The sequence below is a fragment of the Danio rerio genome, chromosome 14 (genome assembly GCF_052040795.2).
Source record: "Danio rerio strain M-AB ecotype USA chromosome 14, GRCz13ab, whole genome shotgun sequence".
In the NCBI taxonomy this organism is placed as follows: Eukaryota; Metazoa; Chordata; class Actinopteri; order Cypriniformes; family Danionidae; genus Danio; species Danio rerio.
Genome location: NC_141034.1, coordinates 19,119,798 through 19,140,411, shown reverse-complemented (window position 1 = coordinate 19,140,411; position 20,614 = coordinate 19,119,798). Strand labels below are relative to the sequence as shown.

Here is a 20,614-nt window from a genome sequence, read left to right as displayed (position 1 = left end):
TGATCATTTATTCATTCATTTCATATTAGCTTAGTCCCTAATTTATCAGGGGTCGCCACAGCGAAATGAACCACCAACTACTTTGGCATACGTTTTACACAGCAGATACCCTTCCAGCCACAACCCAGCACCATGGTGGTAAATAATAGTGATAATTACAGAAATTAAGTGTCTATTAAATAATTTCTGCTTCTATTAATTGTATTAGTTTTCTATTAATAACAAAATGTTTAGTAGGCTATCTATATACAAATGCTAAATTTATAGAACTTTATTGAAAATTTAATCAAACATTTAATTAATTATTTTTCATTTAACAGAACAAAACAAATTTCACAATATTCATTCATTCATTTTCCTTTAGTTTAGTCTCTATTTCAGAGGTTGCCACCACAAAATGAACCACCAACTATTCCAGCATGTGCTATATGGATCGAATGCCCTCTCAGCCGCAAACCAGTGTTAAAAAACACCGATACACACTCATTAACACACACTAAGGACAATTGAGTATATTCAATTCACTTATGGTGCATATCTTTGGACTGTGAGAGAAACCGGAGCACCTACAGGAATCCCATGCCAACACAGGGAATTTTACAGTATTTCCTTATAATATTTTTTTATTCTACAGAAAGTCTTGTAATAAAAGCATTTTTAATAAAAAATACAGAATTTTAGGGTCAATATCGTTAGCACCTTCAAGAAACATATACATTTTTATCGATTGGCAACAGAACAATCCACTGTTGTCCAATGACTTGCCTAATTAACCTAATTTGCCTAGTTAACCTAAATAACATAGTTTAGCCTTTAAAATGCACTTTAGACTGAATACTAGCATCTTGCCAAATAACAAAGGCAAAAGACTAAATAAATTAATAGTAAACAGTTATAAGAAATAGTTTAAAATATGTTCTCTCAATTTAACAGCACATACTGTAGGAAATATTTTAAAGTATAAAACTTCACAACAGGACTAATCATTTTGCTTGTAAACATCAGAGGGATTCAATAGATGTTACTTACATTTTTTAACTTCTTGTTGTTGTCTGGACTTCTGAAAGAGAAAAAGAATAAAAAGTGTTTGATGCAAGACAAACAAGATATATAAAAAAAATATCTAAACAAAAAGTAGCTGAGACCGAAATAAATCAGAAGACCGAACAATGTACTCTAACACCAGGTCATGTCTTCAAAACCATGCATTATTATTGGGAACCCAGTGCGGATTGTTTTGACTGGCATGACTTGACTTACAGGCTGTAGAAATGTGTTAAAAATGTAAACACTGAAGATCTGACCAGCCCAAAAATCACATTAGATGACTGTGCATCTCTCAAGTTATTTGATCATCTCTAAACATCGACCATTGCTGGCATTTTTACGTTTCTTTTCATAACATAACGTTTAATATAAATTAATTGATTAAAAATACGAACAGCAGGAGGGTAAGAAAGAAAGAGAGAAAGGGTGTATTCTGCTTTCCTTCATGTCTGTCGAATAACAGGATGGTTTGTTATTCTAAGCGTTCCTCCGGTAAGATGGGATTAGGTCGACACCACATGACAGATTCCAATATGTATTAGATCATTCTTCTGATAGCACCTTCTGTCTTTCTCTCTGCCTTCAACTGTCATAAAGTGTTTATTGTTTCCTTCAACAAGACGAGTAGCTACATACTTCAGTTCTGCGCTCATTTCATAGATGTGTCTGTGATCCAGTGGAAAGAGTGATGGATGAGATATGAGAGAAAGAGAAAGAGGTATTTGGAAAGAGACAGGCCGGTACAGGTGTGTGGCAGACATGCATTCAGACCCATCAAAATTTACAGACAATTAAACAGGTTTTGTTTCTGAAATGCATCCCTTGAGGTTATAGGATATATTGAATGTACTGTAGCGGAGGCTAAATAAATGACGAAATTATCTTCTGTTTGTGCCTTTTATTATACATTCGATTAAAATTGGTAATGTTATGAAATTGGTTATTACATAAATGTTAATCATTAATGATAGATATTATTCAGGAAACTTTTTACCTTGCAAATTAGTATAGGATAGGATAGGAAAGGAAAGGATATAGGATAGGATAGGATAGGATAGGATATGATATGATAGGATAGGATAGGATAGGATAGGATAGGATAGGATAGGATAGGAAAGGAAAGGATATAGGATAGGATAGGATAGGATAGGATATGATAGGATAGGATAGGAAAGGAAAGGAAATGAAAGGATAAAGGATAGGATAGGATAGTATAGGATAGGATAAGATAGGAAAGGAAAGGAAAGGAAAGGAAAGGATATAGGACAGGATAGGATAAGATTGAAAAGGATAGGAAATGAAAGGAAAGGAAAGGATATAGGATAGGATAGGATAGGATAGGATAGGAAAGGATAGGATAGAATAGGATTGGATTGGAAAGGATAGGAAATGAAAGGAAAGGATATAGGATAGGATAGGATAAGATAGGAAAGGATAGGATAGGATAGGATAGGATAGGATAGGATAGGATAGGATAGGATAGGATAGGATAGGATAGGATAGGATAGGATATTTTTCCCCGGGAGGAAATTTGTCCTGGGCAAAAAAGTGTTACAACGTTGCTCTAAGCAGACAATAAAATAAATAAAACAAACAAAACAAATAAGAAGATAGATTGCTTACAAAGTAAGACCATATATAAATATATAAATATGAAATATATAAAGCACAGAGTCTGTACGAGCTTGTATTGTTTTATTCAAATGATTTTCATTGCTGTTTTTTGAATATGAACCAATTAATTTTTTTTTAATTGAACAGACAGATTTCCAAACCAGTACTGTGATTCCATAGCGAATAAGACTTTCAAACATAACTCAGTAAAAAAAAAAAGCAAGATATTGCTACACACCGCATACAATCTCAGCTTTCTTAAAAAATAAAGCCTCTTTGTAGTTGTAAGCACAAACTGTCAAAGTGTGTTCTACATCAACAACAACAAAAAAAACACTGTCCATATAGAACACCAGGTACAGTTGGGGTCAGAATTATTAGCCCCACTGTTTATTTTTCCCCAATTTCTGTTTAAGGAAGAGAACATTTTTTCAACCCATTTCTAAGCATAATAGTTTTAATATCTCATTTCTAATAACTGATTTATTTTATCTTTGCCATAATGTTTTTTGAGAACGATTAGCTGGAACAGTTCCATTGAAATAAACTAATTTGAAGGATATGAAATAAGTACTATATTCTGAATGTAGTTATTAAATGTGTTATTAAGTAGTAATGCACAATATTGCACATTTGCCAATATTCAGACTCTTTTTGCCTGAGATAATGGAGATATCTTTTCTGATAGTTTGTTAGTGTTTATTCAAGTACAGTTTGAAACGATTATTCCCTGTAAGTGTTGTGCCTGTTTCACACCGCAAGAGAAAGCAGAGCATGAGCAGCACGTGCGCAGTGGGTATGGAGAGCAGAAGCAGGCGTTTGTCTTTCACACTAACTGCGTCTGCAGCATAGAGCTCATCGCAAGCTGCTGCACAGATCAATCTATCTCTGTCTATTCTATCTAGTTACCTATCTCTCTCTCTCTATATATATATAAATACACTTTTTTTTCACTTATTATCTGCACCAAGGCCCGCAGCAATATCCTCATTTGCTGTTTCCTTAACCTGCAAGTCTTTATTATACAAATTATATAGATCATACAGTACTGTGTGCTTCTCAAGCTGGAGTGTCATTCATGTCTGGTGCATTCAGAAGACTATGCCTGTGACATCATGTAAATTTGTTTTTGATCATCAGGATGTTGTAGGCCTTTAGTTAAAATAGAAAAATATATAATATAGTTATAATGATATTTATACATGACAAAACTTGTGTGCAACTTACTAAGCAAAACCAATACTAAAATTGTTTTACATTTAGTTTTGTAGTTCAGGCCTAAATAAATATTTGTTGCCGTTTTTAATTCTTTAAGTTCATTTGATTGACCATATATAAATCAATGGACATTACTGATGCATTACTTGAGTAAAATTGCTACTTTTTATTATCATTCAGTGTGTTTTGGTCATTATCAATGCATTGTCATTTTAATTGAGCGTGAGCAGTGAGGCAAAAACAGACCCTATTGCAGCACTGCTGCTTCAGCAACACTCATGCCTTAAGCTGATGTGCTGCTTCTGCTGGCGGCATGTGTCAGATTCTGTCTTACTTGTGTCTTTGTATTCATCATGTGACCTTTCACCATGTGCTCCCTTGTTACAGTTGCCGCCATTTTTTAATGTTGTATTTAATGTTTTATTTATGTCATTCAGTCTTCGTCTGGTTTTCACAGTTGATGTCTATTTTCATCCCATGTCCTTCCTGTCTTAAATGTTTATCAATAAATCTACGTATTTGATAATCCTGCGCCTTCCTGTATTAAACCCAGGCGTTACAGTATAAAAGCTCTAATCTGTTAACATGCATCCCGAAAAATATGCGCTGCTCGCGCTTGCGGTCTGAAACAGGTTTTAGCTTCTCACAACAACTTTAAACCAAACTTGTGATTTTATGACCTTAATCGATGCTCTGTCACCGACTCGGTCCCAGTCACTCTCCCCGCTGGCCAGCAGAGGCCACCATCTCTGGATTTCTAAGCATTACATCATCCACTTACACTGATCCAGCACACCTGAACTGAATCCCGCTAATGACCCACGTACCCTTTATAAGCCGCACTCAAACACTCAGTCTTTGCGAAGTCTTGTTCAGCCCCGGCCAGCATTACTGAGCGTTATATCCTGCCTGATCTCCTGTGTATTACTCCAGCCCGTTTCTGACTCTGCTTTGCCTTCTGCCTGCCCACGACATAAGCCTGTTACACGGACTCTGATACTCGCTGCCTGCCCTCGACCCAAGCCTGATACACGGACTCTGAATCACGCCGCCTGCCTCTGACCCATGCCTGGTAAATCACTCTGTGTCTGTCAGCCGCCAGCCCTAAGACCTTTATTGCTATTGTTGTTGTATGTTCGCACCTTTGTGCGTGTTGATTGTTTGAGTGAAAGTGTGACTAATAAATACTGCATAATGGATCCCTCCGTGTCAGTCTCCCCGTTACATGCTCCTAGTAAGAACTAACATTTTCTTTTATTTCATTTTTATGACTGTAACAGCAGCCCCTGAATGCATTTCTCATGGGGCAAGCACTAGGACCCAGCGGGAAGCTCATTGGAAGCATTATTCAAAAGAAGATTCTTAATTGTCAAATTCAATCCTTTTTTATATCCTGAATAATAAAATAATTAAACAAGATCAAGCATTTTATGACATAACTTCATGTTATGTTATGTTATGTTGTTTATTTTACTTTCATTTTCCTAGACTATGGTTTGCAGCAGTGTATCAGTCGTGTTACTGGTCGGTTAACTAGTTCAGGTTAACTAGTTATTTTTCTTTTATAATTTAATCTAAATACTCAAAAATCTACGCATTAATATCCTATTTATTTCTATCATATTTCTAACTTCATTTAGAACTCCAGGGCAAATGTGTGAATAGTATTGTAGAAATATAAAATAAATATAAACTAATTATAAAACACTTTTTCAAAGAAAAAAAAAATGATTACAAAAATTGCAAAATGTAAACATTGTACTTCTAAGATTGACTCATAATGCTGTCATGTTTCTGTCTGCATTGCTGTAAATGGCGCGTAATAATGCGATCATATCGATTTTTTAAAAAGTAAACAATGTATTTTGTAATACCACGATATAAACGATTATATGAAACAATAGACTTTTTATATTGTCCATACAATATATACAGTATTGTCAAACTGTGGCGATTTGACCCAAGCAAAAGCACATGCAACAAAGAGTGTAGGAGTGAAATTCAATCTCGCTTGTCCACAGAGTCTGACAAAACCAGTCCTGTAAGCAAGACGATCTCTGAGATTTACAGTAGTTTCAGTGTGCAGTCTCAAAAACGCAGTCTCCTCATGCCTGACGACTTATCCCTCACAAGCACACTCCTGAACTCTGAGCACGACATCTGAGAAGACAGACTGTGCGCTGGACAAACACACCTCTGTTTCATATCAGCACGTTGTGGCTATGAGAAAAACAACAACACAAAAGCAAAATGGAAGAAGCCTGTATGCCCTTGAAGGCTGTTAATGAGGTCATGGAGTCTACACAATACTTATCAAAGTGAGGAGGACAAACACAGACTTCCATTGTTTTACATCAAAGTAATTAAACAGTGGTCAACTGATATGGACTTTTGATAGCCGTTGCTGGCATATTTAAGAGCAAGACGGCTCAAGATAGTAAAGTATATATTACATCTATTAAGTTAGAAAAATAATAATAATAAAATTAGAATACTGTAAAATAAACAGATATCCTATATCTGCTGGAACTGTGGGGGAAATTTTGTGGGGAGATTGTCATTTCTGATGTGTTTGGTTACAGAGTTCATAGGACTGCCTTATTTTTGCTTATGAGAGATATTAAAGACATTGTCCCCAGAGGTGACCAATGTTTGTGTAAGATTCTTCTTGTGGTTATTATGTATGTGCATATTGTTATATGTGCATGTACAGTGCTCAGCATAAATGAGTTCACCCCATTATGAAAATGAATATTTTTTTTTTCCATTTCTTAGTGAATATGGGTAATATATATTGGTGCATTTGAACAAAGCAGATTTATTAAACAGATATATTTGTTAAAATAATATTTTAGTCACCGAACATCTTTACAAATTGGATATATAATACATTTAAATTCACGCAAAATATTGCAAAAAAAAATTACAACCTACAACATTTCAACTAAATTGTATATATATATTTTTCTCTTTATATTTTTGGAAATGTTATTTAAGATTTTTCTCTAACAAATAAATATTGTAAAGCATCTTATAGAAAATATTTATTTGAATGAAAGATTTTTGCAGGGATTTTTCTCTGTATTGTAAAAATCAATTAAATAAAAAAAAGTTATAAAAAATGACAACTTCTCAATTCTGTTATCCTAATATAGACTATTTCTCAAAAACAAAAAAATGGTTAAAAACGTGACGAGGAGGATTATGGATATAAGTTGAATTTGTAGTTTTTACACTTTTTAAAATTTAAATGTGTTATTTTTCATATCAAAAGGGATGTTGAGCGACCACACTCTTATCCTGGCCAAATTCTCTCCATCCTCCCTTACCCATCATGGCCTCCCAATCATCCCCATCCACCAAATTGGCTCTATCACTGACTCTCCACTTCACCTACAGCTGGTGTGTGGTGACTGCACTGGTGCTGTTGTCCTGTGACAGCGGTCACATCATCCAAGTGGAAGCTGCGGCTGGAGGGGAGAGACCCCCCTGTTGATGCGCTTTGGGTGCATGGCCATACCCGATATATGCACTTGATAAGTACACATTACATTACTCTTCAATAAATCTGTTTTGTAAAATGCAGCAATATATGCCATCCATATTCACTGAAAAATTAATAAAAATCTAAATTTGCAAAGGCAGTGTATTCTTTCTTGCTTACAACCTGTCAATCAAAACAAGTTGTGAGCAAATGTGTGCTTTGTGTTAATAAAATGTTTCTTGTGTGTAATTACTTTGAACTGGGTGACAGTGTTAACAAAATGGAAGTATGTACATTTCTATTGGCAAGGGACAAGACAAACTCGTCAAAGCTAAAGCATAGTTCAGTCTATGTCAATATGAATTTATAACATTCTAAAAGACTAAAGTGTCATTTAATCTTCAGGATTTAGTTAACGGATAAAGAGTGTTATGTTTATGAGTAAAACACAACTTTTCATATGAAGAGAATAATGTTGAATTTATCATACTGAACAATCATTAACGTTATTAAAATTGACGCCATTTGGGGAAATTTTGTTTCTCACCACTGTCGCCACTGGCTTGCTGGGTATTGGACTTGTGGAGCTGTGCATTGATGCTCTTCAGTGTTTGGAATTTCAGCAGTGAAATTTAAACCACACTGAACTGAACTAAACTGAACTTCAACTCTGAAAACTGGAATGACGCAGTTTCAGTTTACTAGAACTTCTATGTTAAGCTGCTTTGACACAATTTACATTGTAAAAGTGCTATAGAAATAAAGATGGATTGAATTGAATTGTATTAAATTTATATTGGTATAGTTATTGGAAAATATCACTGAATAATTGGCTACAGATAACATAACGCACAGTTCATTTGTATACAGCATGCATTCTTTTGTAATTTTTCAACAATTGCATTTTTTTTATATTTTACGCAAATGTACTTCACTACAACAAAATCACCCCAATCATTCTAAAATATTAATGTCTTTCCAAATTAAACTTCAAAATCAAGTCATCTGCTAAATATTTTTCTATTGAAATATATATTTCGGACAAATATATTGCAATGCAATGTCATTTTTTTCGCAATATTCTGCAGCTTTAATGGAGATCTGAGTAATACCTGCTGCTCTCCATATCATTCTGAAAGATTCTTGACCACTTCAGTATTTATAAAATAAAATCAAAGGGGGACACAGCCTTCTCTGTTGCTGCACTCAGGCTATGGAATTCTTTGCCTTATTCTGTAAGAAATGCTTCCACACCAACTTCCACACCAACTTAAGACAGCATTTTTAGATTCTTGATTATCCTAATGTGTTTATATATATATATATATATATATATATATATATATATATATATATATATATATATATATATATATATATATATATATATATATATATATATATATATATAATCAACAACACTAATAATAAATTAAATAAACGAATAAAGACATTTTATTTATATTGCGCCTTTCTAAAATATATATATATATCGGGTTTTAGCAAAGCACAATATAAATAAAATGTCTTTATTCGTTTATTTGCTTGTTTGTTTAATTTATTATCAGTGTTGCTGATTTTTAAGACATATAGCTGTAAAACATGAATACCATTTATTTAAAAAAAATTTAAAACATTTATATATTTATTTATTTATTTGTTTGTTTGTTTGTTTGTTTTGTTTGTTTGTTTATTCATTAATTTGCTGGTTTAATTATTCTAAAAAAAAAATTTAAAAATTCTTTTTTTAAGACAGAGCTGTAGATCATGAGAAGCATTTTTAAAATATATATTTATTTTTATTGTACTTTTTAAAAAAAATGTGTTTAAGTCGTAGATCTGTGGAATATTAATAGCATTTCTCATTTGGGTGAATTATTCCTTTGGGTGTCAGATAATGGTTGTGTAAACCCAAATCAAAGTCATCAAAGTGAGCTAATAAAAAACAGAGCACAATAGTGACCCATTAACATAAAACACATAGCATTCAGAATATCTGTTACTAGTAGAACACAATGAAGAGCATCATTTAGTTTAAATTGAGCTCAAACTGACCTCTTTGATTTTTGAGTGACAACTAAACAAAACCTCAAAATTAACATCAGTTATCCCACATACAACCACACAAGCTGATAACATCAGATGTTTTTAAATGCACTAAATCTACACTGTAGCAAGATCAGACTGTATTTTAAAGCCATCCATCCGTTTATAATTAGCCTGTTTTACAACAACAAAGAATGGAACAGATATATTTTATTTAATTGCTAATATATTGAACAACTGAAATTCCTGTTAGTGAATACCTCAGTCTTTGCTGTTCAATTTAGAACTTAAAGCTCCATAGTTTACAGTGAATTAAGAAACACTTTCAAGCTCCACTCTTCAAAGATACTGTATTACAGCCTTCCGAAACTAAGCCAAAGCCTCACTAAAAACAGCGTTTCTGAGTAAACAAGCACATGGGCGTACAAAAACACACACATTCACATGATCAGAGTGTAATAAGAGGTTGATCTTACTTGTTGGTGCGCGTGGAGGTGTCCTGTAGATCTCCAGGATCAAACAACTGCGAGCCCTTCAAACCCAACTCCTCACAACCCTTCAGGAAGAGCACCACATTATCCTAAACACAAACACACAAAGACACATGCACACGTGAGTGGATCCTGCATGAGCGCTGCGCCAACACTAACCACACATACACATACACACACACACACACACACACAGCATTAAAGAACAAGAGGGAGGCAAATCGACGCCAGTGGTTTTGGGCACACACTGCCTGCGTCTCTCTCTCTCTCTCTCTCTCTCTCTCTCTTCTAGTTGAAGGCTCATTCTACCTCAGGTGCAGGAATGTCTCTCTCTCTCTCTTTCTTTCAGGTGATTTGGGCTCTTTTGTTGAAGTCTGCAACCTGAGCTCTGTTATCCGTTCTGTTCTACTCTCTGGTTCCCAGCTCCTGTGAGTCCTGAACCCTCCCTTTACTTTCTCTCTTTTACTCTCACTCTCTCTCTCTCTCTCTTCAGCGGACCTGCAAGGGTGGCACAGCTTCCTGTCCCAAGTGATTGTTGTCCCTCTGTTGTTTTGGAAGGACACAACTTTTTATCTCACGCCCATGTGTGTGTGAGTATGAGAGAAAAGAGAGATTTAGCTTTTTTAATTACAACAGTTATTAAAACCAACTATAACATTATACTATTTTATAATATCTTCCTTAATTATATGTGTAAATAATTTACAACATATTTACAACATTATAATATTTAGATAAAAATAAATAAACTAAATAAATAAAGACAATTCAGTTGCAAAAACATTAATCACTTTTTTAGTAATTAAAATTGAACAATAAATCTTGATTTAACCTTGTTTTTTGAGGAGAGAGTGAGCGATATTTTGGATTTTAACAATTACTTAATTAACAAATATCCATTCGTTCACTTGGATAAGTCCCTGATTTAGCAGAGATCTCCACAATGAAATGAACCATCAACTACTCTGCCACAGGTTTTACGCAGCAGATACCCTTCCAGCTGTAACATAGTTCTGGGAAATTATTACCAAACAATTATTTACCAATTCATTTTCAAAATCAAATCAATTAAATTGCAACTCTTCATTTGGAACAAAGCACAACCCAACATCACAACACCACTCCATCTCAACGACATTAATTGCTTTCATCATTGTATAATATTTAAAATCAACGATAATTATAGACAAAACTAAAAACAATAATAACTGACATTTCTATTCATTAATAATGATGATGGACACAACTATAAAATGAAGATGTTGTCACAGCTGAAGATTCTTCAGTTCTGCTTCTCAAACAGAGCCGTAATGATTTGCTTGAAGCAAATTCTGAGATTTTACTGTAAGTCTTGTTTTGTAAGTTTTGTTCAAATCACCATGTCTGAATTCATTGATATCACTTATTAAAGACAAAAGAGAGATCTGCTAAAACTAATGTTTATGAAATAGATTGATGAATTCATTTATTCTTTTTTTTATTTCTTATTAAACTTAAAAGGAATTTCCTACATGGGGATTACAATGCTACAATATAATTGAAATACTTCTATTCCTGCCGTTGTTGCATCATTAATTAGAAATTATATATATTTAGAAAAAAAAAAAAAAAACGTTTAATAATTAATAGTACGATACTAGCATTTATTTATACTAGCACTTCATTTCTACATCAAAGAGTAAACCATCTACCTGTAGCTTAGGTTGAAAATCACAGTAAGCTCTTAAAGCTTCTCCTTTGTCAACAACATGTGTTTGTTATTATTATTACAAATTTAAAAAGAGGTTAGCATGTTGCATTTACATTCATAAAATGAGTTTGAGTGGAGCAGTATTTATCTGAATTGAGCCACTCTGAGACTCTGAAAACTCAGCAGCTGCTCAAAAGTAAGTGAACACTTTGTTATTTCACTCCAAAAACCATCCTCAGGTTACGTGTTTTGGCTGACCGCAAAGAGTTAATATATTAATTAATGTAACCACGTACACTGATTTTGCACATTTGACTGATTGCTTGCATTTATTTCCTATAATGTATAAACATATTGTATGTTATACTTTTATAATGGCCATTATTGATTATTAACACTGATATTCAGCAAGAGAGGGCTTGATTCATATTTTCAATGAAAATGAAAGGTGGCAGCAATGTTATAGGCTCCGCTTTGAGTTCTAAATATGCATACAATGTAGATGACGGTCATATTAATATGCAGCTACATGACGCCTCAGCATTTTTGGTGTCTGTTAATCTGTTAAGTTAATATCAAAGTGAAAATAGGCATTTCTTTATTATGATTTAATTTTATTGTTAAGAAAGTAAAACAATGTAGCCAGGGTGATGTGAATGAGGCTTTAAAGTACACTGTTTCCTTTGAAGATTTCTCCAACGTGTCCTCAGGAGTTTGTTTTCCATATTAAACTTGCGAAGTCTGAACTTACAACGAGAGGATGCAAGACTGAACTGTGGGTAGGCTACTTAATTTTGAGGAAAAAGCCCCTATCAGCAGCCCTGCCTCTCCAGCGTTTCCAAAATACTCTGTTGTCTGCACTTGAAAACTCTGTCGCAGTGTGGATAGATGGCGTAACCGCGAAACTTATGCGTTTTAAAACAAAACATATTAGTGTAAACGGAGCCTCTGTTTAGGTGGGCATGTGGGGGGAGGGAAAGGGAGTGAGTTTACATAAAAATGGGAATATTCGGTTCGAGTATGTGCTAAGTTTTCACTAAACAATCACAGGCGCGGAGAAGGAAGACATTGACTATGTTTACATGGACATCAGTAATCAACATATTTGCCAAAATAATTTGTCGACTTTAACTGCAGTGTGGCACTTTCACTTTCATTCAGGAACATTTCATGTAAGCACCCTGTGAAAAACAATATATTTAATGTGAGGAACTGCTGGAAGAGTGTAGTTTTATAGAATGTTTGATAACGCACGCCATATGGGAGAAAAAAACCTCTGCATTTCTCTTTAACTTTGATGCAGTAGGTAGGTAGCATCAGAAAGCTTGATTAAGGTGTTTAAATGTTTACATTTGGAGAGCAGCATTTACAGCGGATCTTTCCGTCCATAATATTGTAGTGATATAATAGATTACATTTTATATTAACGTACTGTCATAAGAACGTACATACATAAGGTATGTCTTTAAAAATTGAAAGAGCACTGCTGAGGACACAAACCAATTTTGTCCTCTGAATAAACAAACAAAGACCACTGATCACACACTTACCAAATCTGTAAAGACAGGACAATCAACACCAACTGGAATCGCGTCTTTTTTAAAAGGCGATATTTTTACTTGAATGACATGAAGCTTTGTGCAAATTTTAGGCTTAAAAATAAAGGCAAAAATACAGAAAACACTTACAAACATGCAGCAAAGAGTTAATAAGTCTCAGACACACCCACTCATAAACAAACACAGATCCCTGCACTACTGCTACACTCTACTTATTGCTGTCTTCATGGATCTAAGGATCGCCGTGGTCTTGCAGAGCGAGACATTTAACTATCAGTAGAAAAGCCAAGGAAAGCTTTGCAAACCCATAAACAAATCTAGAGACTAATTCTTCCCTGAAAGTGCTCATTGTAACTGATTCCTAGACAAATACAGCACTGTTTCCAGATGGAAAGATAAAAACATTTTCGCACTGACTTTTTGAAGGTGTGTAGCAGACAAACATTTTGACTTTTGCATTCGGAAAGGGATTTTTTTTTTATTTTTTTGAGATTTTACCCACTGTTAAAAATGTCTTCCTGTTACTCACTGACTTGTTATTGAATTTGAATCAATCAATCAATCAATCAATCAATCAATCAATCAATCAATCAATAATAAAAGATTGACCCCTTATTTGTTGTTATCTAGCTATGGCAGTGTCATTAATAACACAATTCAATAATTATGGAGATAATTAAAGCCAGAGTTCAAACGAACATTCACAAACAAAAGATTTGGAGTCATAACTTTAGCTCTCAACTAGTTAACTGTAAGTATGAAATGTTACGATGAGACATATCTGGAGTTGTTAAATGCTGAATTACCACAATCTGTTAGAACTTTCAAAGGACTTTGCTTGGTTTTGGGTGTATGGCATACAAAGAAGTATTATGGTGAAGAATACAACGAGTCAGAAAGTAAACCATTTAAATTTTATATGCAATTAACAGTATTTTAATGTATAACATATTTTATAATCTATAAAGATGCATTATCAACTTTTAAAAACAGTTTGTGTGTGTGTGTGTGTGTGTGTGTGTGTGTGTGTGTGTGTGTGTGTGTGTGTGTGTGTGTGTGTGTGTGTGTGTGTGTGTGTAAGGTGCTATTCAAACCAAACACATTTTTCCTTCTCACTTTACAAATGTTTTTTAATTTGTTTAGTCAGTCAGTCAGTCAGTTAGTTAGTTAGTTAGTCAGTCAGTCAATCAGTCAGTCAGTCAGTCAGTTAGTTAGTTAGTTAGCTAGTCAGTCAGTCAATCAGTCAGTCAGTCAGTTAGTTAGTTAGTTAGTTAGTTAGTTAGTCAGTCAGTCAGTCAGTCAGTTGCTTGCTTCTCTTTCTTTTTTTAATTACAATTTCTTACTTTATTTAACAGATATTCTCACAGAATACAAACCTAATAGATCACTTAGATCTTTAAGATCATATAAACTAGAAATTCCAAGAGTTCAGTCAAAGCAGGGTAAGTCAGCCTTCAGCTACTATGCCCCTCGCTGCTGGAATCAGCTTCCAGAAATGATCAGATTTGCTCCAACATTAGGTACATTCAAATCAAGACTGAAAACACACCTGTTTAGCTGTGCCTTTACTGAATGAGCACTGTGCTACGTCCGACAGATCACACTATTGTGTCTTTATTTTCTTTTTCTTTCTTTTATAACCTGTTTTAACACATTTTAAGCAGTTTTTATCTATTTTAATCATTTTTATTGTTTGTTTTTTATTTTTTATACTTGTTTTTTTTTTTTTGTTCTTGTTTATGTAAAGCAGGTTGAATTGCCACTGTTTACGAAATGTGCTATAGAAATAAACTTGCCTTACCTTAATTCTTTTTGTCCTGTGTTTTCTGTTCTACTGACCTGCACCTTGCATTTTCTACCTTAAAAGCTCATCAATATGGTGTAGAATGCAACGATAATGCAAGTCACCTTAATTTTTTTATTCATTCATTTATTTTCTTTAGGCTTAGTCCCTTAGTTCATCAGTGGTTGCCACAGTAGAATGAACCGCCAACTTATCCAGCATACGTTTTACACAGCAGATGCCCTTCCAGCCACAACCCAGTGCTGGGAAAAATCCATACAACCTTCTTGCAACCTTCTTGCTGTGAGGCGACAGTGCTTACCACTGAGCCACCGTCTCACCCTGTTAGAATTTAATGTAGAATAACTAAAACATCATTCATTAATTTTCTTGTCGGCTTAGTCCCTTTATTAATCCGGGGTTGCCACAGTGGAATGAACTGCCCATCTCTGGGAAACATCCACACACACATTCACACACACACTCATACTCATACACTACGGACAATTTAGCCTACCTAATTCACCTGTACCACATGTCTTTGTAGTGTGGGGGAAACCGAAGCACCCGGAGGAAACCCACGCAAACGCAGGGAGAACATGCAATCTCCACACAGAAACGCCAACTGAGCCGAGGCTCGAACCAGCAACCTTCTTGCTGTGAGGTGTCAGCACTACCTACTGCACCACTGTTTCGCCCCCTGAAACATCATAACATCTCAAAATCTAAAAAGCTACATTTTCAATTTTATAGTGTAAGGAGCTATTCAAACAGTACTTACTTTTACCTCCTATAATGCAGCTTATTTATTTATTTAGTTATTTATGCATGTATTTATTTATTTAGTTAGTAAGTTAGCTTGCTTGTTGCTCCTTGTTCTCGTTAATTCTTTCTTTCTTACTTTCTTCGTTCGTTCCTTCTTTCCGACATTTTTTTTGTTCTATTGACTTGCACCTTGCATTTCTAACGATAAAAGCACATCAACGCATCACATAGCGGTATGATGCATGAATGTGCTCCTCACATCTCGTTTATATACACTATGAACAGCAGCTATGCTAATTATTCTTTTATTCTCTATTTCCACCTGGGGATACTCATCCCAGGGCCCCCAGAGATTATGCAGTGCCACTGATGCGATCTAGGACCCGTGAAGAGACAAATCCAAGGTTTCCACAATCCCGGTTGAGGCGGTATCCTGATCAGCTGCTGTGGTGGTCATGGAGGAGTAGAGAGCATGAGTCTGATTTCTGTGAGACTCCAGGAACAGACGAGTCTTCACTGATGTCCAGCCTCCAGCGCCTGCAGTTCTGCACAAGACATTTGGCCATAGGAGAAATGGTCGTGCCCAACTGAGCCTGGTTTCTCTCTAGGTTTTTTATCCTTCACTTTTGCCAATTGGTGAAGGTTTTCCCTCGCTGCTGTAGCCACTGGCTTGCATGGTTTGGGACTTGTAGAGCTGCGCATGGATGGATTTGATTTTCAGTGTTTGGACCCTCAGCAATGAATATTAAACCACACTGAACTAAACTGAAACTTAAACTCTGAAAACTGAACTGATGCTGTTTCAATTCACTATAATCTTCTTTGTGAAGCTGCTTTGACACAATCTTCATTGTAAAAGCTCTATAAAAATAAAGATGAATTAAATTGGATAGAATCAATATGGTGTAGAAGGCAAAAAAAAAGAATTTTATATAGAATGACAATACTTTCTAGAAAAAACAGAAAAGCTACATGTAACTCTGAAAAAATAGATTATTTAATGTAAGGAGATTCAAACCGAGCTCATTTTTCCTTCGCACTATGCTGCTTGCTTTATTTACTGTTTTTAGACTTTGCTTTATTGTGTTCTACTGACCTGTGCCTTGCATTTTTAACAGCAAAAAACCCATTCAGTGTGAACAAGCAGTCCCTGAGTGGCCAGTCAAAGTTATGAAAAACAATGCTAAACAATGGTCCTTCTGCAATACAGCTACATTCTGTTAGTTTGAGCCAAACCTAGATTTGCCTGTTAGAGAAAGACAGTACAGGCCAGATGGTGGTGTGAAAAAGAACACTATAAGAAATGCGTATAAACCAATTCATTCAGCTTCACATTGTGAATGGACCGATTACGCTAATGTTGCTATGCTAATTTGACAACTTTCAGTATTTTGATGTTTTTCCAGTAGAAATGGAGTTGTGGGATTTTACTTTTCCATCTCTCACTCATAGCAAACTAATGCTTGAAGATGACTGCTTAAAAATATTTTGTTCAAGCCATCAGACAGACATCATCAGAGAAGGAATGCCCTACTAGAGCAGAAGCAGATCTTCAGATCTTGATGAAAGACAAGATCAAGATATGTTTATTATTTACTGTGGATTAAATTGCACTGTTAATTATTGACCTCAAGAGGTGCAATGTGAAGAATTTCACAAAACCTTTAAAGGGCAGTTATAGTTCCTTCTGAAGGTCATAAATGTGATGTACTGCCTGAACACATGTATCAAAGAAAACCTAAAAGTCACCCGCATTTCATCATTTACAATTGCAAACATGACTGAGCTCTTGGGTTTCTGCAGCTGTCAGTGCTGGAAGAGCTGAATCCGGTAATTCAAATGACGTCTACTGGTACTTCTGGCTGTCTAATGTAATTGTCATGTTCCCAGCCCATACATAGGAATCCTCCCTATTTTCCTTCGCTTCCATCCTTACAACCTCCACGCCAGGAATAACAGCCGGCACATAAACAATGCGCTGACACCTGCATTAAAAGGAGCTGGTGAGCAGACATAATATCGTTGCCGGAGAAACAAGTCAAATAAAAAGCAGACAGTTTTAAAGAAAGGAGGAAATGGGCCTTTAGAAAAAAAAAAAAAAAAAAAGAAGAAGCTACAGAAGCCACTTTTGGAGGCAAAGTATGTTGTTTTTGATTAACTAGTGCCACCTAGTAAAACTATAATAAAATAAAATAATTTCGGCAAACAGTACATTCATCAACAATCTATACGGTAGCGCAGGGGTTCTCAACCTTTTTAACTTTGAGAAAATCCATCGATTAAAAAAAAATTTGAAGCTCCAAACTGATTGTTTTAAAAAAATGCTTATTTTAAAGCTTTATTTATTAGCAAAACATTTCTTCAAAACCGCACAGACAGGTTCAAAGCTCCTGAATTTTTTACTTCAGTTATTCTTTACAACTGCAGAGTATTTGGGCCTTTTTTGCAGTTAAAGGAACCTGACAGGACAACAGGAGATGACAAAAAAATGCTTTGAATTAGATTGACTACTATTCATCTATTGATCTATATCCATCAAAATAAACGACCTAACCCTAAATATAAAATACAGTAAAAACTCTCTAAATTTGTTGAAACACATTGATCTGAATGTGGTTTGGTTTTTAGCCGGACATTATTGGAGTCCGCTGATAGGAACAGTAAAGAGCTGTTGTTTACTACTGAAACACCACAGAGTCTCGCTGGGTCCTCCTGTACAGACACATGACAGTTATAAATTGGACAACTATACAGTTATTTTAAAGTGTTCACACAAAGAGAACACGCATAACCTAGTTTGTGAATTAACAGACTTGTGCGACTTTGATACAGTACGAGTCGCAGAAGTGAGCTGGTTATTATAACATTTAATCATTGTTACTGTAGTTTTACATATGTGTGACTGTTTGCTTTATACAACTGAGAACGTAGTCCCTGTTGACACGCAGCAGTTGGAAACTTAAGCCACAGTTATGTCTGTAATTAACAGTGAAGCTGTTTTTGTGTCTGAAATTGAGTCCGAATTAGCCTGTTCAATCACAGAAAACCGAAAATGCTACTATACTGCTACTATTACTACTATAATTTTAATAGGACATATTTAATAATGAAATCAAATAATTATAGAATAATATTTAAGTTAATTTTAAGCTATCTCGCGACCCACCTGCAGGATCGCTGAGGCCCACTAGTGGGCAGAAGCCCACCGGTTGAGAATCCCTATTGCAGCGTTCCTTGATTTTACTTTGTAATGTAATGTAATGTGTATTTATACTTTCATTTTTTGTACTTTCATTTATTTTTTTCTGGAAAGTCTTCAAATTTCATATACACTCAAAAAAACATTCAACGTTGTATTACTTTAATTTGGAAAAATGTTAATCGCCCCTCCATTGGACTTTGGTTGAGAAAGCTAATAACATGTTTGGCTCTTGAAAAGCTCACATTTAGTATGTAATAAGGGAAAATCCTCTGAATGTTGTGATATCTGGGAGGTGTTTTTGAACTTTGTGAAAAATGGAGATATTGAAGAAGCTTTGGAAGTCTGTAGTTGTGGAAAGTGAATTGGTGCTTGATTAGATTTCTTCCTCTTTTTCCCTTCTTTTAATTTATTTATTTATTTTTAATGATTATTATTTCTTCCTTAAACCTGTCTGGGGTAAGTTTCGTGTATTGGGGTAAGATTTATTGTAAAACCTTAATAAACACATGTTATACAAAAATAAGGACTGCTGTCTGTTCAAACTACTTATTAACTTCAATTCAATCCATGTTTATTTCTATAGCGCTTTTACAACGTAGACTGTGTCAAAGCAACTTAACATAAAATTTCTAATAAAGTCCAGATTTCAGAGTTGAAGTTCAGTTTAGTTCAGGTCAGTGTGGTTTAAATTGCTCTGCTGAAAGTCTAAACACTGAAGAGAAAATCCATCGATGCTCAGCATTGATTTAGGCCACGATTCCCAAACCAAGCAAGCCAGTGGCGACAATAATGAGGAACAAAACTTCACCAACTGACAAAGTCAAGAAAAAAGAAACTCAAGAGAAACCAGGCTCAGTTGGGCTAGACCATTTTTCCTCTGGCCAAACTTCCTGCGTGGAGCTGCAGTCTAGGCTCTGGAGACTGGAGAATGCTGGACGTCCATTGTGGAGAACTGCAGGTGTGAGTAGGTCACCAGGGGGTGATCAAGCTGACTCACAGGATAAATGCAGGGACTCGTCTGTCACTGTGGTCTTTCAAGTCTCATGCACTCCACTCCTCCATGACCACCACAGCATCAGCTCAGGATACGGCCTGGTCCTGTATTAAGGATACCTTGGGATCATTTCTTCACAGGTCTTGGATCGCATAAATGGTGCTGCATAATCTGACAATTAACAATCTTAATAATGTTAATTTTGAGACTTAATTGTTTTATGTTCAATCCACTTAAATTTGTAAAATCTAATAAGTTAACTTAATTTCTTCATGTTGTCCCAACACAAGGTGATTGTGTGGACCTCAGCATCTTTTACAGTGCACTCTTCTGTAAGTAAATCTGTATTTCCATATCAATTTAATGTTAATGTGTCAGTCAGGGATGTAATGATGAACTGTAAGCCGGTTAAACATTAATTCCAATATGTGACGACTCAACCTGGTTGAGATGCACAAACAAAAATTTTATATTTAGAGTTTATATAAATGATTCATTTCAGAAGGGAACTGATTGTCTTAATACAGATTTAAGTGGCATTTTCTGTTCATCTTGCCTCCCAATCCCAATTCTACCCCTTAAGGCTGATTTATACTTCTGCGTCAAACGCCGGCATATGCTACGGCGCTGACGCATAGCCCTTCGCCGTAGCTGACGTGCACCTCTCAAAAAATGTAACTACACATCGCAACAACGCGTAGCCCAAGCTCTGTGATTGGTC

General features: G+C 35.2%; 1 protein-coding gene across 50 annotated transcripts in view; it reads right to left on the bottom strand.

Moving 5' to 3' along the window:
- limch1b (LIM and calponin homology domains 1b) overlaps positions 1-20,614 on the bottom strand; it is a 207,495-nt gene that overhangs the window by 84,138 nt on the left and 102,743 nt on the right. For 42 of the 50 annotated variants that reach the window (XR_015507245.1, XR_015507248.1, XR_015507247.1 and 39 more), the window contains exons 4-5: positions 9,886-9,989; positions 1,030-1,060 (exon numbers count right to left, since the gene is read on the bottom strand). Coding sequence is in view for 31 of the 50 variants with exons in the window: in XM_087281245.1 (XP_087137371.1) it covers positions 1,030-1,060; positions 9,886-9,989 (135 nt within the window). In the remaining 19 variants the exon portion in view is untranslated. Of the gene's footprint in view, positions 1-1,029; positions 1,061-9,885; positions 9,990-10,209; positions 10,338-20,614 lie in introns of those variants that run through there. The other 8 variants (XR_015507256.1, XM_087281266.1, XM_087281273.1 and 5 more) reach the window with 1 other exon arrangement.